This window comes from Anastrepha obliqua, chromosome 5 (genome assembly GCF_027943255.1).
Source record: "Anastrepha obliqua isolate idAnaObli1 chromosome 5, idAnaObli1_1.0, whole genome shotgun sequence".
NCBI lineage: Eukaryota > Metazoa > Arthropoda > Insecta > Diptera > Tephritidae > Anastrepha > Anastrepha obliqua.
The window spans coordinates 69,501,181-69,525,168 of record NC_072896.1 but is presented as its reverse complement, the minus strand read 5'-3'; the positions used below and the strand labels follow the sequence as shown (position 1 = coordinate 69,525,168).

General features: G+C 36.6%; 2 protein-coding genes across 3 annotated transcripts in view; one reads left to right on the top strand and one right to left on the bottom strand.

The window, feature by feature from the left end:
* Window positions 1-23,988, top strand: part of LOC129248411 (out at first protein) — a 118,977-nt gene that overhangs the window by 48,428 nt on the left and 46,561 nt on the right. The gene's annotated exons all lie outside the window — the stretch shown is intronic.
* On the bottom strand, window positions 22,753-23,760 carry LOC129248814 (piggyBac transposable element-derived protein 3-like). The gene has a single exon (XM_054888428.1). The coding sequence runs from the start codon at window positions 23,758-23,760 to the stop codon at window positions 22,753-22,755; it is 1,008 nt and encodes a 335-aa protein (XP_054744403.1).

The following is a 23,988-nucleotide window of genomic DNA, read 5'->3' as shown; positions in this document are numbered from 1 at the left end:
TTATCCGAAAACGCGAACTCAAGTCTAGCTATTATCGCTTGAAAATTCAGTACCGTGTTAAAAGAAGCCAACGAGGCATCGGCGCGACCTACAATTTTATTTCTTACAATTGCAACCGCCTGATAATATTTAGAGCTGCCTCTATACGGTTCAAATAGTTTGTACGTCGCAAACGCCGCACAGTGGGCGATTTGGCTGATCTAGCGTAACGAAATTAATTACTCAAAAAATAAAAACAATTTTGCAATAATGGTAATGTTTATATTATTTAGACCCTTCAAGGCACAATATTTAATAACTTTTTGCAACTTAAAAATTTTTGTTATGCTTTTTTTTTATTTTTATTTACATGTTTTTAACATTTTTATTGTCTGCATTTTTAACTATTATTAACTATTCTTTTAACTATTATTATTATTAATAATATTAGTTATACGATTCCGAATCGGAATTTTCTGAATCTGAAGGGTAATTTAATAGCAGACTTCGAACTTCCTTATCAAACACTATTTCTTTACTAGATTTATTTCGTTTGTTTTTGCACAAACTTGTTATAAGTGGGTCTGAAGCAACTAATAATGAATTCATTAAATCCTCCATTGTATTTACACGCGAGTTCTTTCGTGTATGCTTGAGCCGAAAATTTCGTAAATTTTTGTTATTTGCTTCCAAAGCTTCTTCCGACATCATGCCAATCGGAAGTGGTACACATTCGATAATTTCGGCTCCGTGAATTAATATTTTGTGCAATGAGCTGGGCATGTAAAACCAAGAATATTCTTGCACAAATATCTTCGCAGTTTCTATCGTATATTTTCTAAAGCTATCGGCATTTATTGCACAACACCAATAAAGACATTTCGATTCTGAATCTTTCTTGGATGACTGTTTTTTGTTTATCGACTATGCTCTTGTCCGAAGCACGAACTTGCCACTTTTTAATTGGTAGACGATAGCCGATATGTAGCATACATTCAAAGCAGCGAATCCAACAATGCAAAGTCGATAATCCAAACTTCAGCAAGTCCTCATTTCTTGCCAAGTTGTTAATTGCATTTAAATCGTTCATAGCCTTGGGCGTTGCTTTACAAATACCACATGTTTGCGATGATGTTTCGGCAATCACGCTAAAAACTTTGCCATCGATCATGGTAAGTTGCAATTTGTGGTAAACTTGAAAGCTACTTAAGCGCGTAGGCACAATTTTCAATATCTGTGAATTCATTTTTTCAATTTCCGCTCTAACCAATTCTGTAGACTCTTTGGCAAACATTATTTTTAATGGTCTACAATACCGAGTCGATGCCGGGCGAGGATTTTGCCAAAGTACGCTGGTTTCCAATTGTAATTGTAGCGGCACTATGCATATGAAAAATATGTGCTCATCTGCCATCTTAAGCTCCGAATTGCTGAAGCGCTGCCGATATGTCGCGTGTCCCGAACTCCCATCGCAACCCCATTTAGAAATGAGGCTCAAAGACTTATATTTATCGCCATTATCCGAGAGTTGGCTAAAAACTTCGGGATGCGCACCAACAATTCTCGTAATGGTGTGGTCCAGCATTTCTTGTAAAGGAACTTCAGCCCAACTTTCTTCCGTTCTGATGCAATCCGGATAGCACATTTTTTTCGCCGATCGCAAAACATCATATGTTGGAAAAATATTAGCTTTTCGCGCTTTTGTGCCTGCTTGCAATAGCTTGTATGAGTTTTTTGTGTAATCGCCATCAATATAAAGCGCCAATGCTTCTTCTGGAGAATATTTAATGGGAAATTGTTGTTCTGCACCCAAACTTTTTTTATTTTTTTAGATGCGTCGGGATCTGCTTGTACCATTGAAACAATGTCCGATGCACTCCGTTTACCACATTTATATAGGCTTATACGTGTTGCTCTCATAAGGTCATTGCAAGAATTGTTTTTCACAAGATGTGATAATTTTGTGCACTGACGGTTGGGGCGGCAATTTTCAATATCTTTTGGTTTTCGCCCTGGAGCCAATTTTTCTTCAGGACTCAGAAGAACCAAATCATCGTTGAGCCAGGCTGCGTTGTTGCTCTCCAATCGATTCTTATCTCTGTTGCTTTTTTTCCACTTTTCAGACAATTTTTTGTGGAAAATTTTGAGTTTATCCATAATTGAATGGTAGTCCTGCTCACTACAGTCCGATTTCTTGAGAACATTAGAAAAAATGTAGTCGACAAGTGCGGAATACTTATTTAAAGCGCATTTTTCCTCATGCCATACTATAAAAAGTTGCCGCTTGCAGACCGACATGGTTTCTAAAAAAAGGTACTTTGTTAGAATGGGCAGCTCAGGGCAGCTAATGTTGGACAATTCACATAGTGGACGAACAATATAATATCACAAAAATAAAATTTTTACGGGCCAATACCGGCCTCATAATTTTTTATTCTACAGAAGATGAAATTGGTTAACAATAGGGTATTAGAGAGACAGATGGTTAAAAGTACAATTAAACAACACAACATATATTCACAGGTCACAAAACATTTAGATTCTTAAAATACATACCTTCACTTTGTGAAATACAAAAAAACTGGATAAAAAATGAATAAAACAACGTTTTTTTCAACAATCTAAGATCTGTGTAAACACGTGGGTAAAGTTCAACGAACAGCTGTGTTTCGATATTTTGTGTTTGTGAGCTCAGGTCTGATTAACGATATACATATTATCGATATAAATGCTATCGATTTGCTAAATGAACATATTACTATCGGAGGGAAATCAAATGGCGCATAATTTTAAATGTTGAAAATTGGTATTTCGTTACGCTAGATCAGCCAAATCGCCCACTGTGCGCCGCCTGCCTCCATGAAACATAACGCGCTTCATAACCGGTTAATTCAGGTAATGTCTTGACAATATCTAAAGGCTGATCCGTGCACAAGTACTTTGTGAAGTGTGGGTGTCATTGGGTGCCACGGGTAAAGTTGCACGTATAAGCAAGCAGTTTCTTCTGCATATTTTTCATATTTTTCTAAATTTATATCGTATCCGCTCGAAATCGTTTCCAAAATCACTTTTAATCTATATATTAACTCGTAATCTATTCCTGTAATATCTGAGGATAGTTTTGGACCTTCAAAAAATCTCCTGCTGGTGTTGCCGTCATTTGTGTTTCCGAAGTTTGCTTTCGGCATGTCAACCAATAAGCCAGTTTCATTGCGAAACCTGGTCTGTATTTCGACTTTCTTATTCAACTCCATTTCTTTTTCTTCCGCTGATTTTCTCTGCCGGTACTTCTTCACGGGCAATTTATACGATAGATGTAGAATGCTTTCAAAAAATCGTATTCTCGCATGTAAAATGGAAAGACCGAATTCAGTAGCATCCTTTGAAATTCTCCTTTTGTCTTGTAAATTGTTGAATTCTTTGGAAACTTTCCCACAAATGTAGCAACGACTTGTGGATGTTGTGCCAGTAGCTGCGTTGCATACCTTTCCATCGACCATTGTCATTACAAATTGGGAATACACTAAAAACTTTTCTCCGTCAATATCCACCTCAGTCGCAACCAAATTACCAATGGAATTTTTAACATAATTGATCTCTTCGTTTGTAATATCAGTTGTCTCTTTTACGAAGCGAAATCTTATTGGACGACAAAATCGGGCAGATGAAGGTGTTGGATTTTCCCATAACACCTTTTGTTTGTCCGTGCCGCAAATTAATCGCACAGGTACAAAGCAGCTTTGAAAAATATTTGCATCAGAGTCAATCTCATCGTCTAGTTTTTGTTTGTATTGGGCTTGTTGGGATCCGTCGCAGCCCCATTTACATAACAATTTCAAAGTGTTCCGCTCTTGTTTGTTTATTCTCAATAAGACTTCTTCTAAGAATTCTGATAAACGCTTGACAGTAATATCAATTAATGGTTGCAGTTGGGTTTCCGCGCAGGTACTCGTTACCGTGGTCGTTTCTGGAGGAGGATAACATTTATTTTTGGCTTCTTGAATTAAGCTATAACAGGGAAAAAACTTCTTGTTTGTCTTTCTTATGATTTCATATTGTCCTCGTGTTAAATCTGCATCTATAAACATTTTTAAAGCTTCCATAGGGGTTAGACGCGATGATACTCCACACTTAGAGGTATCGAAAGCTTTTTTGTACTTCGTTGCACGAGTCGGGGAGCTTGTTATATCTTGGAGTACGCGAGAAGCATCACGTTTTCCAGATTTTCTTAATTCAACTTGTGCTGCGTGAATTAAAACACCATCTTCTACAATGGAGCGAATATCTTCGGTTTTCCTCCTTTTGCTCCTTTCGCTAGATTCACCAAATGATTTGCGAGGGCGACCTTGACGATTTGTAGTTGTGACTGGAATTTCGAAAGTACCTTCCAGCCAAAGATGGTTGTTTTTTAAGAAAACCCCTCTTTTTTGTGCGCTTTAATCCACCTTTGCTTCAGTTCTGATTTAAGATGCGCAAAATTGTGTTTCAGTTTATTTAACTGACTTTCAGAAAGGTCGTCTTGAGTGAAAAGGTGGTCTCTTAAAAAACCCAACTTTTCTTCAAAATTACGTAAATTTTCATTCTTCATCTTATCGAAGAGTGATTTACGAGTCACTATTCTCACTCCAGAGGTACCCGCTGAACCTAAAATAAATTTTAAACATAAATTAATATTTCAATAATTTTGACTTTACAAGATAAATGTTCTCGGCATTAGTGTATCCGCGCTATTCCGCGGCTAATTCAATTATCATTTGATACTTAAGAATGTATATTTTTAACATGAATGTCGAAAAAAGCCGGATCTACCCCGATACTTAAACAAATACATCTTTGAAGATAAAATTCTTTAAAAAAATCAACTAATTTTAGACATTATTTCTCGATAACTAAAAATATATTAAACAGAATCAAATTCTATTATTTAAATTACATTTGGATTGCTACATACCTGAAGTATTCGAATCCATTGCTTTTTTTAACGAGGTTAACACAGGAAACTGCAGTTTAGTTCACAATGGTAACGTTTTCTAAAAATCGCCGATAATTGACACAAGCTGCCTGTTCGATGATCAAGTACCGACTAAGGTTGCCAGGTAACGCGTAACGGGATAGGGGTGGGGACGGCGGCCTATTGTTCGTTGGAATGTCCCCTGCCTCAGATAGTCGAATGTCGTATCATTTCTTTAAGTTTGTTATATTGACTTTTGGCCGCGTAGATAATGAAAATACTCCTATGTGCACCGGTAACTACTGAAATTGGTTCGTATTCCTTTATTTGATTTGGTATTTCTAACCTGCCCACTCTTTCTGTTAATTCACTTATATTTGCTTGCACTGCTTGTGTTACCTTATTTGCGAAGGCATCAAATAATTCTTTTATTTGCGTCTCATTCATTTTGAGCTTATTTCACTTTACCGAATGTAATTTTTCACTAATTGAGATTCACAATTTCTTGTTACAAATTCACTTTCTTAATAGCTAAATAAGAGCTTACAATAAAATCCACATCGTTGGTAAGTAGATTAGGGCTTCCTGATTCTCTTATGACGGGTCAGATGAGTTCCTTTCCGTTGGACGCCAGTTGATTTAGTTTATTGGTTGATTTATCTTTTGATACACTGGGGGCTTCTAACCGATGCTTGCTGCTGGAGTAATTTCACAACTTCAATTGTTGGCTGCTTGAATCTTACTAAATTTTATTCATATTTTATTTTTGACGCTAGCCTTTTCAGATTTGCTAAAAACTAGGAGTACAATAAATCCTTGCTTAATTCTAGGAATACAATATTGTTTTCTTAATTCTAGGAACTTAGTTGCAGCTGCACTTGCAGCCATAGTGTTGAAAAACTAGAAAATTGTACGCAGTGAAATAAAACACAACACATTTGGTAGAAATTCAGGACCGGAAGGGAAGACATGTGTATTCATTAAAGTTGTAGATACATAGTATGAGCAGGGTTGCATTTAAGAGTATAAAGGGTCGTTCTATTTTTCACTTCAATACTTTTCCTGAACGACACCTTTTTTTTTAGATTATTTAAAAAATTTATCGTTAATTACATTACATGTCAATTCAAATTAAAGCATATCAAACAAATTTTATTTACTTTTTAATAAGACAAAGTGACTTACAAATATTGATATGATTCACCTTAACTATACCTTTGGTCAGGATGTCAGCCAGCATGTCGTTAGTTGGTATGTATATTAATTTAATTTTACCGCTGTCTAAGTGCTGTCGAATAAATTTACCTTTTATATCAACGTGTTTTGTGCGAGGTGAATATGAATTGTTCATAGCCACTTGTATGGCACTTTTATTGTCGCAGTAAAGAACCATACCATTCGCCATATTTGGTATCAGCTCTTGTTGTAATCGCATTAGCCACGTTGCTTCTTGGATTGCTGATGTCATGGCCATAAATTCTGCCTCAGTTGATGACAGCGCAACAGTTCGCTGTCGTCGAGTACACCAAGAGATCGGACCTCCTTGAAACGTGAATATATAGCCTGTCGTCGATCGCCTTTCATCGAGGTCACTAGCCCAATCTGCGTCGCAATACCCAGTAAGATTGCTTGCTTCTCTGCGAAATACAAGACCGCTGTTTACGGTACCCTTCAAGTAACGCATCACGCGCTTTGCTGCAACCCAGTGTGCTTTTCCTGGATTTGTCGAAAAACGACTTAGAACGTTCACAGCGAAACTGATGTCAGGCCGCGTTACTTTTGCTGCATATAATAAGCACCCAACAGCTTGCATATACGGAATTTTACTCATCTCACGCTGCTCCGCTTCGTCAGTAGGGCACATTGTGGCGCTCAAACGCTGATTCAAATCGATTGGTGTTGCAACTGGATAGCTATTTAACATTCCAAACCGATTCAACATATCTGTGATATACTGCGACTGGTCGGCCGCGATGGTGCCCGCATTAATGTCTCTGGTGACACGCATACCCAACACTAAGGATACTTCACCAAGATCCTTCATACTACATTCTGATGAAAGTTGCTTTTTTAGCATATTCATGCTGCACTCGTCGTTTGAAAACAATAAAACGTCGTCGACATATACGGCAACAAACAGCATCTCGCCGTTATGTACTTTGAAATACACACACTGGTCTACATTGCTACGTGTAAGACCCAACTTTAGTAAAGCGTTGTTGAACTTTTCATTCCACAGTCGGCTTGACAGCTTAAGTCCATACAAAGATTTCAGTAACTTACAAACACGGTCAGAACCATCTTCAAATCCGCTAGGTTGTACCATGTAAATTTCGTCGTCAATCTCAGCATTGAGAAATGCTGTGACTGCATCCATCTGATGGATAAGTAGGTCGTGTTTTGCTGCTACCGCCAAAAGAAAACGCAAGGAAGTGTATCGAACTACAGGAGCAAACGTATCCTCGTAGTCAATACCTTTTGTTTGATTACACCCTTTGATCACCAGCTTAGCTTTCCGTCGTATTACTGCGCCATTTGCGTCTGTTTTAGTTTTAAATACCCACCTGGACTTGATGGCTTTCTTACCAGATGGCAGTTCACTCAAACACCACGTTTTATTCAAATAATGAGAGTTCATTTCACTATCAACTGCGGTTTTCCACTCATTCGCATGCTCACCAGCTAGAGCCTCTTCTAGACTTTGAGGGTCATCTGATATGAAATCAGTTACACAAAAGTTTACACCATCTCTTTTTGCCGCGATTCTTTCTGAACGTCTTATAATATGACCACCCGAAACTTCAACTTCATCAGAGTCATTTGCACTTTCAAAATCTGATTTTGTCGGCTTTTCTTCAACAATTGACTATTCTTTATTATTTGCCTCTTCTGAATTGACAATGTTGAGTAATTCACCCGCATCTGGTATTTCAAGCGTACAGTTCATTTTTCTCGTATAGTTATCTTGTGTTTCAAAAAAAACAACATGCCGACTAATTATGATTTTTTGTGTTTTAGGATTGAACAACCTATACGATTTTAATTCGCTGCAATAACCAAGCATAATACACTCAAAAGACTTAGCATCTAACTTCTTTCGTTTTTCCGGTGGGACATGGACCATGGCTTTACATCCAAATAATTTTAAAAATTTCAAGTTCGGTTTTTTGCGTGTCCATATTTCGTAAGGGCTTTTCAAATTCATCGCATACGGAACACGATTTAATATATACGCAGCCGTATTTGCAGCTTCAGCCCAATCCGTAGGTTGGTGTCTTCTTATTGTTTCCAAAGCTGGTCCTCTTGTTAGTTGTAGTATGTAGTTGAAAAAAATACTTCTCTCGTTGGGGGGAAGTTTGGCAATTTCTGTGATCAATGCTTCCAATGTGTTCAAGAAAAACATGATATCCTCTCTACTTCCATCAAATGGTTCGATGATCTTCAAATTTTCAAAAATAAACGCACGTGTGGATTCGGTCATGTTGTTTCGTTGTATATTTTCCTCTAATTTGCTGCTTCTCAATGATAATTGCTCCAACAATTGGTCTATGCTTTTATTTTCTTCGATGCTCATTTAAATGTTATGCGTCGTGTTAAATATAAAGGCACTAGTCCGTTTGACGGTTACCTTTGAGCGACTGCGCCAATAATAAATTGACCCTCTTTGGTTCGAAGCGAGTTTATTGCTGAAATATTTTTCATGCATGGAATTTGTTCTGGAAGTTCGAATCACTTCTTTGCTTAAAAGTTTGTGGCTGAGGAGTTTTATATAAATGACCAGAGGTATTATTTTTAAACCCAGTCTGCCGCCTGAAGCAGGAGCTACCTGGATCTACATCCATCGGTGTAGGGCTAGGAGTTGAAACGTTTTGGGAGCTATTTGGTTTGGAAGTTGTGCTACTAAAGCGCTTTTGTTTGGGTATTTTGTGGCATTCTTCCTGTGGCATAAGTCTGAGCGAACTCATATCTTTGTGATGTAGCTCTTGTGCGAGTGCAAGTGCGCTGGGCAAGTCTGGAGGATTAGCTGCGAAAAGGGTGTCACATAATGGGCGTTTAAGGCCAGAAATAAATACTCTTAACTCATTTTCCCTTGCCTTTTCATTAAAAGCATTGGTGAGTTTGTTACTATGTGTCATTATTACTTTATTTAATATCAAAGTAAGCTGCCTATCAACCGCATTATAGTACTCGCTAATAGACAATTTGTCCCTGTCTCAATGTGTTAAGCTGATTTTCTAATATATGAAGGGGGCGCTTATCCGCGTAGAGCTGATCTAATCCTGCAATAATAGCTTTGAAATTTAGTGGGGTATTAAAGGCGCTAAAATTTTCGTTAGCCGAGGACGTTATTTTATTCCTGAGAATTCCCATCGCGATATAGCATGGCTCAGAACCCTCACTGTAATAGCTTAACGCAAATTTTGCCTCATCTCTCCATGCCGGATATTCCGACATTTTGCCTTTAAACTCTGGGAGTGACTTGATCAAACTAAGATCGGTATGAGTACTGTGCACTCCATCGACTATTGTTACCGGTTTATGTGGCTCTATTTTGAATAGCTTGGGTTAGTTCTAAAATTTGTTGGTTAAAACTTTCTCGGACTACTTCTACCGCGGATTGCACTATGCTATTAACCATATTTTCATCCATTGTTCTGTATTTTTTTTTTTTTAGTTACGCCTTTTTCTAATAGAAATATAAGTACCTATTTGATAAGCTATTTTATACCATGCAACAATAGTGATCTTAGGGCTATTAGATAACTGAATATCTTACTTTAAATTCCTTACGATTTGGTTCAGTGATAAATAGATTTCGTCACTTCTTGGCCGCAAAGTTTATGCAAATGCTCCTACGTCTGCTGGTTTAGTCTCGAGTGGTCGATATAAATATTTTTAGTTTTTAGTTTAAATAAAGACGTTCACATTCATTTGTTATGTTTTCGCCCTTTTACTTTTTACTGTTTTTTAACATTTATTGATTTAATTACGAGGAGCTGAGCACCGTTTTGTAGCACAGTGTAATTTTTACTTAGCGTTTTTAAGCGTTTCTTGATGACTTTATATCAAGTCCACTTTATGCAATGCTCACTCGCTACTCTTATTTGATTTCAGTTTTTTACAACGATTTTGGATTTAGATCACTTAATTTATTGTTCATTATTAAGTTTTTTCTGGGCACGATTTTTTCTCGTTTTATAACGATTTTTGCTTTTGGAATTCGTTCCCGTAAGTTATAAATTTCTTTCATTCTATATTTATTTTTTACTTTCATGAATTTATTATTGTTTAACTTTAATTTTTCAGCAAGATGTTTTAACTGTAAACTCAAATAAACTTGAGAAGTGCCAGACTGACACTTCAATAATTTCACCTAAACCCAAATAACAATTATACAAAAATACATTGTTTTATGTTGTGACAATGAACTATTTGTTTTAAATAGTGTATTATAGTTATTTTCTATAGTGTCTTTTTTAAAACTTTCAATATTTAAATCTATATGAATTAGTTCACAATTGCCTATAATTTTGTTGCTTCTTCATCTTACTGTATAATAGTAATTTTTTTAATTTCTTTTGTAATATTTTTTTATCACTATAAAGTTTATCAAGACGTTTAATTAACTACGGTGTTTTTAGTTTTTTACTAAAGGGGGGAAGTAACTTTAGAGGGCCGAAAAAAAACAGTTTTTCGTGATTTATTTTTGGGAAAATGAAAACAGTGCACATGAAATTAATATGATATATATTTAGGGCAATGCTCCAAGAAGAAAAAAGCGTATTTAACATTATTATAAATAAGCAATTAATTGAGTTATGGCGGTTCACGTAAATCGTGTCGCCGCTGACATCGAATTCGGCGAAAGCGATCCTGACCGCAACTTTCATCTGAAATCATAAAATCAAACATTATTTTACTCAGGAGGGTTTTTTATCCTAGATAGACTACAATCTCTAGCAAATTCGAAGATTAACCATTAAAATGAGGCTTCAAAAAAAACTTTTGGTTTTTTTTGCAAAAATTTTCAAACATTTTTGTGTTAAAAAGTATCTAAAAATTATTTTTTCTTTTCGTCCGTAGTCTACCTAGAGTAGCTTTTTATGCCCTTTAAAATGAAACCTTAATGAAGAAAATTGGTTCAATACTTTTTCCGTAATCACTTACGCCAATTTGAAAAACATGGCTTCGAGAAAACGCCGTTTAAAGTTCGCGGTCAAGGAAAAAGAAACTTACCGAAGTTGGACGCTAATCAGCACCACCAGGCTCATAGAGCAAACCCTCAGCTTCCTCAAAGTATTCGTTTTCGGCGAGTTGTGCCTCCCTACGAGCACTGCGGGCCTCCTTCGTGCAGTCGCTGTGACGTCGGTCTGCGCGCGCCAGTCTAACGTCGTCCATCTGATCGGCGAACATCTTGCACTGATGCCCAATGATGCAGTCCAGAGATCCCATTAGCCTCAAAATCGAACTGTAGCCTTCATTAAACAATCCGGCAGCGATGTACGCGGCAATGTCAATAAGTTTTTTCCCGGAATTGAGATGTTTTGGAGTCATGCGCCACACCGTGGCGTTGAATGACTCGTTCGCGTTCTGTGTATTCCCGCCCAAGCACCTATTGAGGAGATCATTCGTTGAGAGAGCATCATAAATGGGACGAATGCAGGTCTCAACGTCGGGTGGAATAAGACGCGGCGAGTGCTTGTAGGACTTCAAGCTTTTGGTGGCCTCGGCCCTACGCCACTCGCACCAGGTGTCTTCGCCTGCGGGGCAGTTTCCATGTCTGGGCTTTTTGTCTGTCGAACAATAGTGATCCAGTATCGACATTATAGCCTTTCTCATGTTCTCCACAGAATTTGCATTTCTTCTTATTGCTAGGCCGTAATAAATTGTTAATTTTTTGATTACACCATCTTTCAACCGCCCCTTGCCACCGAGTTTGTTCGTCTTTTTAATATTTCGCAGTCGCGTGCCCATTCTTTTTTGGACATGGCCCATACACCCGCTTTTTGTTACCGGAAAGTCGTCACCATACGGATTGCTTTTTAAGATGTTCGCGAAAGTCTTGGAGTCTCCGTCGCCGATATAATTTAAATACTTTACCCCGTGCATTTCTTCCGACCTTTCGAACATGTCAATGATGGCATCCACCTCCATCTTTCCTGCTGAACCTTCGTGATTTTTCGTACATAATTCTTCGTGTTGTTCATACCAGTCTTCATATTCTTCTGTGCCCTTCTTCGGAGCCCACGCAGTACAAGCTTGGCAATAGGAGCTGCATTGTGAATGTGTTGCACCACTCTATTGTACGTGGTATTCGATAACCCCTTGCAAAAATCCATCAGGCCACAAAAAATGTTGATTCCTTGTCGACCTATGCCCAGTAGTCGAAAAACGAAGACAATTCTCCTATTGATTTCATAGCCCGTATTTAGAGTTGGCCCCGAATTTATTTCTCCCCGACCACATGAACATGAAACAACAATCTTAAAACCCAAACATCTTTGTCCACATTCCGCGAATTTCACTTCTTTTTTACAATTTGCGCAGATAAGAATGTCCGAGAGCGCGCCAAAAACTGTCAAAAATTCGATTATTCTGTACGTGTGAAGCACATTCACAATCACAGATTCTACACTTGAACTTGTAACTTTTTTTCGAGCAGAACTTGCATTCGGATCGTCCTTAACGTTTTTCGTAAATCGATTTCCATAAAATTTACGTTTTCTCGAAATCGAACTACGCGTCGCGGAGTCTTTTTGGGATACATCTTTACTCGCCAAGAGTCGAGGCAACACTGAAACTAGCCCGAGAAACTGACGAAAAAGATGCGTGAAGAAGAAAGGGAAGGGAGAAGAGTATTTTAAGAATGTAAGTTCTTGGAAAATAAAACAACACGGTATTCCGGATTACGCGCGCAACGGGGATCCTTGACGCCAGGCGCGCTCGGTCGGCTCGGCGCGCGCCACTTCCAAGTGGCATATCTTCCATAATTTTCAAGATCGGCTTTTGAAATTTTGCAATAATATTCTTAGAGCATATACCTATCGGTTAAGACAATAAAAAAAAATCGATTTTTTGAAACGTCTAAAGGTACTTCCCCCTTAAAGACTTTTTTAAGTTGATTCATTGTAGTTGTATTGTCTTGAGTATATACATATATAAAATGTATAACTCTTGAGGGATCTTAAAATATTCTTATAATGTATTTTAATTATGACGCGTATAAACCACTTACACGATGAGAAAGATGTTTCAAATTCTATTATAAATAAATTCCAATTCGAATGAAAATAAATTCAAAACAGCAAAGTTATTGTATAACTTAACCTCTCATCAGATTAAACTTTTTAAAAAAATATTTTTTATGTGCTCATAGGTACATCTTTTCTTTATTTATTCTAAAACGAACTAACTTAAATTTGACATTTTATTCTTACCTAAGCTTGCGGCATAATGTTGCCACATGCATCAAACATGTGCCATACCTGTTTCCCACGATTTCTGACTTTGGATGATATGACACGCACTACTAAAACTAAACATTTTTTGGTCGAAATATCCGTGGTCTCATCAATTATTAGCGAAAATTTTGAGTTTCGCATAGCACACATTATTTGGTCCACAGCCTTGTTGCCTAATTTTTCTACCACTTGAGTGGATTTTGTTCGTCCACATTTCAACGCTTTCGCAATTTTTGAGTCTGGACAACATGCCATTAATAAATTTGGTAAATAATCCATCAGCAAAAATGGAAGATTGTGCATAACAATAAACATTACCAAAATTTGCTCTGCATTGCTGACTTGCCTGGAAAGATTATCCTGTTCACCACTTACGTACGAATGTAGTTTTACCTGATTCTTTTTTTGTTGCTCTAGTTGAATGTGCGTAGGCTTTTTGCTATGGCTTGTTAAATGGGTGAAGTGGTTGACCAAAAACTTTTCGCATACTTTGCAGAATGCCTTATCCTCCGTTTCCTCCAGCTAGGAAAAGGTTTCTTTCCATTCGTGGTGTAGTTTTATCACTAAAACATATTCGTGAAAACAATGCTAGAGAAATATTCACACACTTAGGTACAAACGTTTTGCTTGAGACGGCCTCATCTTTTTCCTGATTTCCGCAGCTATTAACTTCGCCTTTCTTTTGTTTAACAACGAATCTAAAAAAATGCGGAGTAATAATTATTTGTGTACATTAACTAATTTTGGTTAATAGGTACTTACCCATCCATTTTCTTCGTCAAATAATAATTTTCTTCGCCAGAAATAATTTACGCGCTATTAGTGATGTGAATGAACATTTCAGGCACATGTTAGCGATCAGAGTTGCGTTCAACTACAATTGCAAGCAACTGACTGCTTATAAGGGTGCATATACCGATAACAGTCAACATGTTAATGGTAACTAAACCTTGCATAGTTCAACAATGTATCTGTGTATCGATTTATAATATTTTAATCGGAGGTAAGCTCTTCTTCATTTGCAGATCATCAAAATTATTTGCATTATCAATGTCTGATAGTCAATTTTTGTTTTATACCAAAACTATGTAGCAGAAAAAGTTACCAAACGCAAATTAAAGTTGCCAAGTTACCAAAGGCGAAAAAAGTTACCACGTTTGGTTACTAATTACCAGGTTCGGCAACCGTGGTTTGGTGTTCGTGTATGCTTTATTTGTAGTCTGTTGAGTAATGCTGTCGTACCTATACCTAATAAAGGGCTGCACAAATACATTTGAATATCTCAAAAAGACATTTGTTGGCAGGGCAATTACTTACTCTCTTTGTCTCTCCTTTCTCTTTTTAAGTGCTAGCAAATACAAATCATTTGGTGTATGTGTAACTAAGAAACCAATCAACGGCAAGACAAGTAGTACTTGCCTTGCAAGAGTTATTATCTTGTATCGATAATTGAGTAGAAGAATATGTTGTTACACTAAGATGTGCATTCTTTATTCATAATCTTAGACTGACTCGTTTACATGAATCTTAGAACTATTTATGCCATTGATATGCGTACATAGGTCGTTATCTGTTTGTCTTAGGGATAGTGTATTTCTATTGTTATATTGTTTGTCCGTCGTAGTTCGGTAGTGAATCATATTGAGATAAGTTTTGATGTTTTGCACATCATTATCACACAAGGTTAAAGTGCATACGAGTATTGTTGTTTGTCGGTATAGACAATGATGAGTAATCACTGATTATATAAATTATCGTCCGGAAAATTGGATGATGGAAAAAAAACAAATTTTTCTTGGTCGAAAGACCTTTATTCTATAAATTCCAACTTACAACTCAAAACTTAATTACTAAATCTCTCCTTAATATAACTTATTTCTACTTGTGTCAGCATTTTTGACAACTGCTTTACATCGGTGCATGCCGGATGTTTATTGCTTAAACTAATTTTGCTGATCAAGGTGTCAGTATATTTGGTTTATTGTAATAGCATTTTTGACAACTGCTTTACATCGGCGGATGCCGGATGTTTATTGCTTAAACTAATTTTGCTGATCAAGGTAAGGTATATTTGGCTATTGTAATATTTATTGCTAAAGCTAATTTTGCTGATCGAGGTGTCAGTATATTTGGCTGTTGGTTTAAATCGGCGCATGCCGGATGTTATTCCCAACGTTATTGGGTTTGCTTATTCAGCGTCTGGGTCATGTCGCAATTGCATTACGGGTATTGCTTATAGCTTAATTCGTGCTAACTTATATGAAGGTTAAAGTGCATACGAGTATTGTTGTTTGTCGGTATAGACAATGATGAGTAATCATTGATTATAAATGTATATATGTATGTAAGCTTGAACAGTTTTTATTATTCCAAAATAGTAATTAACGTATTCATGGAAGTTTTCTGTTGCTTGTTTTCGACGTTGAATTAATAGCTTATGTACCTCTGCGCTATTTAGTGGTTTGTCAAATTCCTCTATCAACGCTTCACACAACGAGTTATAGTTGGAGACTATAATCGTTTCCAACAACAAAGCTGCAGTGCCCTTCATTTTATTTCGCGCATTGTTTTGCTGTCAACTCATAAGCCTCAGCATTCTCGTCAAAATTAGATATCCATTGCCGAATTGGAATAGATACCCCGTCAAAATTAGGTACGACTTTTGCGAATGCATCAATAGTGACATTACCTTTACTGGCATCGTTTTGGTTCATTTTCTCGATAAATGATTTAAAGAAAATTTCCATTTTATCTTCCATTTTGGGTAACCCGTGACTTTTCTCGCTGATCTGCTGCTGTTCGTGTGTAGTTATTCGGCTGTTCGTTGCTTCGCCTTCTCTGCCTGCTTCGACTGCGTTTCGTTCAGCTTGATGTTCTGCCTTTGCGTTTTCTTTTGTGTTTTTTTCTGCTGCTTGCTGCTTATTGGAGGTTTTTGCTATGTTTTGCGTTTCTCTGCTGCTTGGCGGCTTTCTGATTTCTTTGCCCGAGCGTAGCATTCCGATTTAGAATGCAAAAAATGTTATGCGATCGGTTATGCCCCCATGTAAGCTTGAACAGTTTTTATTATTCCAAAATAGTAATTAAATATGAAGAAAAATGTATTACAAAGTTCATTAAAAAAATGATGGGGAAAAAAATGACTACTGTTACTGCTGAGGTTACGCTGACGACTGACTCTTTCCTTCTTCGTACTGGGGTATTACAGACGATTCAGGGCTGCCATCTTACATGTATATGACTAACGTCGTTAACTCAAGCCACAATTACATTGCCTGAAAAGTATTCGCAAGTACAGAACTCTACTTGCAAGTACTTGAGTATTTTCATAGAACTGCTTATTGTTGGTAATTTTGTTTGGCTAAATATGTTCTACCTAATATGTATGTATGTACAATACATCGAAGATATTTTTGATGTTTCCAACAATTGCTGCGCAAATAATGTGTTATTTTATGTAAAAAAATATGTGTATAAGTTTGCGATCAATACACTTTGATACGATCGCTTAAATTTATCCCCTTTATAAGGGTCAGTTAAACACGCGTTTATAGTTATGTTTATTTTATTTCCCTTGTTAGTACAGCCGGTCTCAGCGGAAGAGTTGTTACAACTGATTTACATGAAGGCGACGTTAGCGTCTAAATACCTGCACTTCTACCACTAACACTAGTTACTGCACGTTATTAGCCGCGTGACTTCTGCTGCAATATTTCCGCTTATTATGTTGTGCTCGTTTTGTTGTTGTCACGAGCAAGACTGAAAATATTCAATCAGCATTATTGGTATAAGTGAAGTTGTTATTTGTCTCCACGCGCAAAGCTATAGACGCGTTGTCAGCGAAATCGTTGGGAAAGGTATTTTGACCGGATGAGTGTTTACCTGTGTTAATTTGTATTTTGACCGGATGGGTGTTTACCTGTGTTAACTACTCCCCCTCTTGAAGTGTAGGCGTCCTCGGCTTCCTTTTTGACCTTATTCAGTGTTACCTTATTTTTTCGTCGTTTCCCCAAAAAAATTGCTATGCTCGTAAGTGTAGCCAGTAGGATTAAGAGTAGGGCGCTTCCTGACTGTATGGGGCGGGTATCAATAAGGTTACGTAGGTGCGTTATGTGTTTGAGGTTCTTTATGTTTATTCTCTGTAGGTATGGGAGTGATAATAAATCGATGTGCTCGGTGTAGTTAACATGTTGCGCAGGTACAGCTTCGGGATGTGAATGTATTACCTCGTTCCAGTTACATTTAGTATTTGAAATATTCGTTATTTGGTTTTCTTTACAAATTATTATTTTATTATATTTTTCACAATCATTTATTATACCATATATAGTGTTATCATTTTTTGTAGATTTATAACTATTTCGTTTTCTAATAATACATCTTTTCTTATTACATTAGAAATTTGATTTACTGTATCTGTTAGATTTTTTAATCTTTTATTAAAACTTCATTTACGTACACTTGTTTATTATTATTTTTGTTTAGATCATTTAAGTTAACGTGTCCCGCAGGACATCGTTTAAAAAATTAAAGTTGCGGGCCAACCACTTGGCCCGTTACGTTATACTTACTTTCTGCGTCCTATAATTAATTCTCCTTTTTTAGGTATTGAACAATATATTTTATTATATTTGCTGGTTGAAGAATACCGATTGAATGCTACTGGTTCAAGACTGCCCGCGCAGCGCCACACTCAGAACCTTTTATACTTAAGCTAGCCTTATTCCTACCCTGACATAGCGATTCCCACGATGTTGTGCATTTCAGGTGAAGTTGCTGTCTGCTGGATGCGCGTGTGGATCACGTCAGCATATTTCAATAGACAGGTGTGCTTCTGCTGCAAGTGAGCGAGTTAACCGTGGTGTTAACTTTTATATTACTAACTATTATTTCAAAGTCGTCGTGATCTGGAGATCCTGCGATATATTTCCAAATAGTACCTATGGCATTTATTGCTCTCTTATTTTTTATAGTGGGTGTTTTATTTTCTAAAATATTTTTGGTAAGGCTTAATTTGTGAATAAGGATGGGATACAGGTTATGGTGATTTGGGATGTTTTGTTGGATAAATTTGTGGGTATTGGATATGGATATTGCGTACTGTGCCAGATCTATTGAATGTAAAATAGTAAAAGTTCCTTGCTGGATTTTCGCTGTACCTCTATTAATTGTCACGACATACGAAGAAGTGTAATCCATAATTTGAACTTCAGTTTTTACAAAGGTTAAATACAATACAATAATTAGAACTGCCGATGACATTATTGATGTTGTGCTGCTGCTGCTTGTTGGTTGGAATTGTGGTTTATTAAGCACAGAGGGTCGGATAAGGTTGTTTGACATTATTTAAAACTTTGTTAATTCAATAATTATTTACCATATTTTATCTATATATTGTTTTTTTATTTTATAATTCTCTGGAGGGTCCCTTGGGTGGTGAATCGCAGAGAATGTTCTGGAATGTTATAAGCTGGAGGGTCCCCCCGAAAGTGGCGAATCGTAGCTTCGAATAATATTATTTTATTGGCTGTACAAGCCAGATTTTATTATAATATTTATATTTTTTTTTCTTTATAACTCTCTTTATATTTTTGGGTTTTTTAAATAATTCAATGAATTTGTATTTTTGTTTTAGTAAGACTTTTATAATAATATTCAACTTTGTATTTTCCACAAATTTGTTTAATAGTTCTTATTTAATAGTAATATTCGACTTTGTATTTTCTCAATAATTTTTTTAGTAATTCTAATTTAATAGTAATATTAAACTTTGTATTTTTTCAATAATTTTTTTAATAATTCTTATTTAACAGTAATATTCAACTTTGTATTTTCTCTATAATTTTTTTAATAATTCTAATTTAATAGTAATATTCATTTTGTATTCTCTTGATACACTCAAAAGTTTTCGGAATTTTTTTTTTTAATTCTTAATATTACTTAATATTAATATTCTTACTCTAACACTTCCCGGCGGTGGGGTGTGACTCCTCTTTGCTGATTTCCGTTACTGGGGCACCTCCAAGTCGCACTATTGGAAGCGAGCGTTCCTTTCCTATCGGATTCCAACGCTGCACCGGCTCACGATTCGCGTCCTTGTGATTGCACTCTTTTTTGCACAACACTTCACTCGCGAACTTTAAAACCGGTCCCTTGCTCGGGCGCCAATTAATAAAATACTTGTTTATTTTATTTATTTTAAAAAGAGAGGGCTATGTCCACTATATCTTTTATTAATAAATTATTGAATTATTTGCCGGAAGACTATGTCTTCTTAGTCGGACTGTTGATTACTTAATAACTTTGTTTCTTACTAGCTACTTAATGTTAACTATCGAACAGCAATCATCACGTTGAATGCAACGTGAGCTTATTTGAGGTCGTCAGCACTTTGAGTTAATAAAATAATTAAATTTGGAGCAAGCGGAACTGTGTCAGCAATTGATGCATCAGCAATTGAATTGCGACCAGGGGTATTAAACTTTATTAAAGTGAATATTTTAATTATTAACTTGCATATGTAGTTATTTCAGCGAATGCCTTTTTGCATAAGGTAATGAGAACTAGTTAAAATTTTAATGTTAAAGAAAGTTTTATAGTATATTTATTAGACAAAAATAAGTGCAATCTTTCAGAATACTTAAGAAAAGAAAATACAAACTTGAAATGAAACGCTTTTCAAAAATAAAGATCATAAATTAAATGAACTCGAATTCTGGTTTTTTTAATATAATTTTAATCTATATCTGTTTATTGCACTGTCATTACAACTAATACTGTAGCGTTTGTCGGTGACAATATTCCGGGCGACTGAAAATACTCTTTCAGACGCAGCTGAGGATGCTGGAGTTGCTAAAATTCGACAGCTCAGTTTATACAAAATTGGGAAATCACTTTTATGACCGTCCCACCACCGTACAATATCGAAATCATCGTAAAATTCGACGTCAGAGCTCTCGTACTTACATATGTATTTCCCTGATAATTTTGCTTTCAACATTAAGCGTTTGTCTTATTAGAACAAAATCTGTAAATAACAAACTATTTTCAGTAGAACACGACGGCGTAGAATCTCACTCAGTATCTGCAGTGAATTCTGCCATTAACCGCTTACATTCACTTTTAATAGAAGTTTTGCAGGAACGAATAGAAAAAGTGCAATTTTATGAATAATGCTTAGGGTTTCGATGACTGTAGACTGTATAAATGCGCACAACTTTGTCTTGAATTCTTTGATAAGTTCGGAATCGGTGATGGTAACAATACAAACTTTTTGTAACCTATGAATTAAAACATGTGCGAGATGAATTGTAGCGTATTTTTTCCCCTGTAATTTTTTAGACGTTTGTTCGAAATACTCCAAAATAGCAACTAAAGCGTCTAAGTTATTTAGTTGAATACTGCTTATTTTGTGTAGATTATTTTCCTGCTGTAATATACTTAATACTTCGTCCCAATTTCTCTGTATAGAGATGAGCAAATAATAAATAGTATTGAATTGCGTTGGTGAAAAGCTTTTCAAAGTGTTTCTTAAAGACGAGTTGTGACCAGATTTTTAAAATATTTGACAAGCTTTGTGCAAGAACGGGGCAGTTTCGCTATATCTTCAGTCTCTTCAATCGATTTTACATTACTGAATTACATTATGAAGCAAATGATTCACACAGAACAGATGGCACCACTACACGATTGCTAGCCGCGGAAGAAAGAATTGAAAAATGTCTAAAGTCGACGATTTGGATCTCTAAGCATGCCGAGTAAGCTTCCGGCAATGTTTTAGGACGCTGTACAAGCATCATTCTCGACATTTCCCCATTCAATCCGCGTATGAATACGTCTAGCGCATGGTTGCGGTAAGTTTCAACTAAAACTCTTACTGTTTCGTCCGTGTAGGGCTCGGTTTTTATCTTGTTAATAATGAGAGAGAATTGATGATTCACCTTTGCATAGAATTCATCAATTCTCATTCCCTTTTGCTGAAGTTGATGCAACTGGTGCTCAAGGGTGCGAATATTCCTTTTATCTGCATAGTGCAGAGAGAGGCACTCCTTGATTTTCGACCAGTTACTATCGAAAATGTTATACGAAATTAGTGCGAAATAAGCAGCACCCCTCACATTTTGTCTAATGTGCTGTAAAATTGCCCGATATAGGGGCTTACCCCTCACGACCTCGAAGTCCGAAAGGATGACTTCTACCGAGTGTACCCAGGACACGTAGTGAAGAGGATTCCCATCAAAAATCTGCAGCTCCTTGACACAGTCAGGGAGTCGACTGATGTCCCTTATGTCGGCTTCCGTTGTAGGGGCTTGTGCTATCATCTCTTCACTGGGTTCCGTCTGGTCATTGGCAGTTGGTATGAACATCCTGGAGCTTATTGAGTCCAGGCGGGATACCTGTCTTTCGATAGTGTTAATTTTATCAAGCAGGGCGTTAACCCATTAGAAGTCAAATGAAAACTAAAAATATTTTTTTAAAATGTTGTTTATTTTCATATTATAGTAAGTACAGAGGAAAACATAAATCGATAAAATTATGGAAAATTTTGTTTTTCACGAAAATATGGGGGTGTACTTAATTGAGTACACTGACCGCCTAAGTATGAAAATTTTCGAAACACGCTTTTTCAACACACAGTGTTTTCAGGCACTTCTTACATTGCCAACGCACTCTTGAACTGCAAACTACACACCGCAGCTGTTTTTCAATTTTGCGGGGATAATGTCCAACTCCATCTTGAGGCAGCCCTTCGACAATTGATCCAGCTTGCCTTGATTTTTTTTGTTCACCTTGGCGTAAATAAAATCGTGCAATGTGACGTCGGAACATGAGCTGATCCATAGGATTATCATTACACATTACATGTAAACGCCAGGCATTAGAAACAGCCATATCTATCATATATGTAAATAACATCCACCACCACTTTTTTCCGTGGACAGCAATTCTATATAATGAGACAGACTGGTCAAGTTCATCAACACCTCCCATATTTTTATTATAAGTTTGGAACAAACGTGGTACGGCTACGTCTATCTTCTCCTTTTTGATTGGACACCAGCGTTTGACAGTTCCGAGAGGTTCGATGGTATCGTAGTTAGTTGCCATGGTACACACACTATTATCTTTCCATCTTACCAGTAATATTTCACCTTTCTTGTCAAATCTGTAGTCGTAAGTAGCACGATCTAACTTTTTCATTTCCTTTGTGCTTTTCAAGGGACATTTTTTCGTCCTATTTTCTCGTACAGTTCCTGTAGCACGGTAGCCTAGGCTTCTCAATTCTAGTAAAAGGTCGTAGCTCGTAAAAAAGTTGTCAAAGAAAACTTCATGATTAACTGAGGTACAGTTCAGTTTCTCTAACTAAGTTTTGACTACGCGAGAACCCAAAGGATCAGAAGTTGGCGATTGCGATTTTCCACAGTAAAAATCAAATGAGTAACAATATCCGGTCGAGCTAGCTGCTACCCAATTTTTGTATCCAAAACGAACTGGTTTCCCACGAATAAACTGTTTGGCGGGATGGTGGCCATAATATTTCACCATTGATTCATCGATAGAGATACGATCATGAAACACTCCCCACTGCAAGAACTTCTGCATAAGTTTATCTACCAAAGGTCTTATTTTGAACATTTTGTCGTTTGATGTAGCTGCTGCGTCGTTATCTACAAGATGAAGGTTTCTTTTTATATCACGAAACCTACGCCTTGACATGGCTTTGCTGACTAATTCTACACCTATGTCATCATCTAATGACCAGTACATTGGTTCTCGAGGTAGCTTGTGGTAGCCAGATAATATCAAAATCCCAAAAAACTTTTTAACATCAGTGAAATCTAGTTGAAACTCGTGTCTATTGTTTTGGTTAGCGTATAGTTTGCTATTAGAAATGATCATATCGATAATATCATTGTCCATCATCTTTTCAAATATTTGTACAGGGTTGAGGCCCTCTAGTTCTTCCCTAATAGCACTTTTCTTATCAGAGACTTCTGTTGAACTCTGTAAAGTCAAAGAATATGAAGGGGTACATTTGCGCCAGATTGGGTTCAAAATCGAAGAAGATTGGCGGGTAGCATCAAGTCGTCTTTTTTTTGACGCAAGTGGTTCATCATCACTGTCACTGTGCATAGAATCCTCGCTACCATTATCCTCTCGACTTACCTCAATAGTACCAGGTACGTCTTGCGGTATGGTACATGCCGCCATATCCTCGTCAGCACCCTCCTCTTCATCAGTCAATGCACTTGGATCAGGCGGTATGATAGCCAAGGTACATTCGTCATCTTCGCTATCCTGTAACAAAGCTTCGATAGCTTCCTGAAGCCCACGGTAACTAGTTTGAGCTGTAAATCGCTGTTTCTTCATTGCAAAGTAACTGAAAAAAAAACAGTAATTTTAGGTTATGTATGTTGTCAGTGTACTCAACTGAGTACAGTCACATTTACAAGATTCTAGTTTTATTTTAGTAATATGTAATTTATTAAACAGTTTTTAAAATCTTTCTTTTACATCTAATGCATCAAAATAAATCAAAATACTACACTTAAAAGCACTAATTACTTGAAAAATTCTAAAATTATTTACTAACCTCAA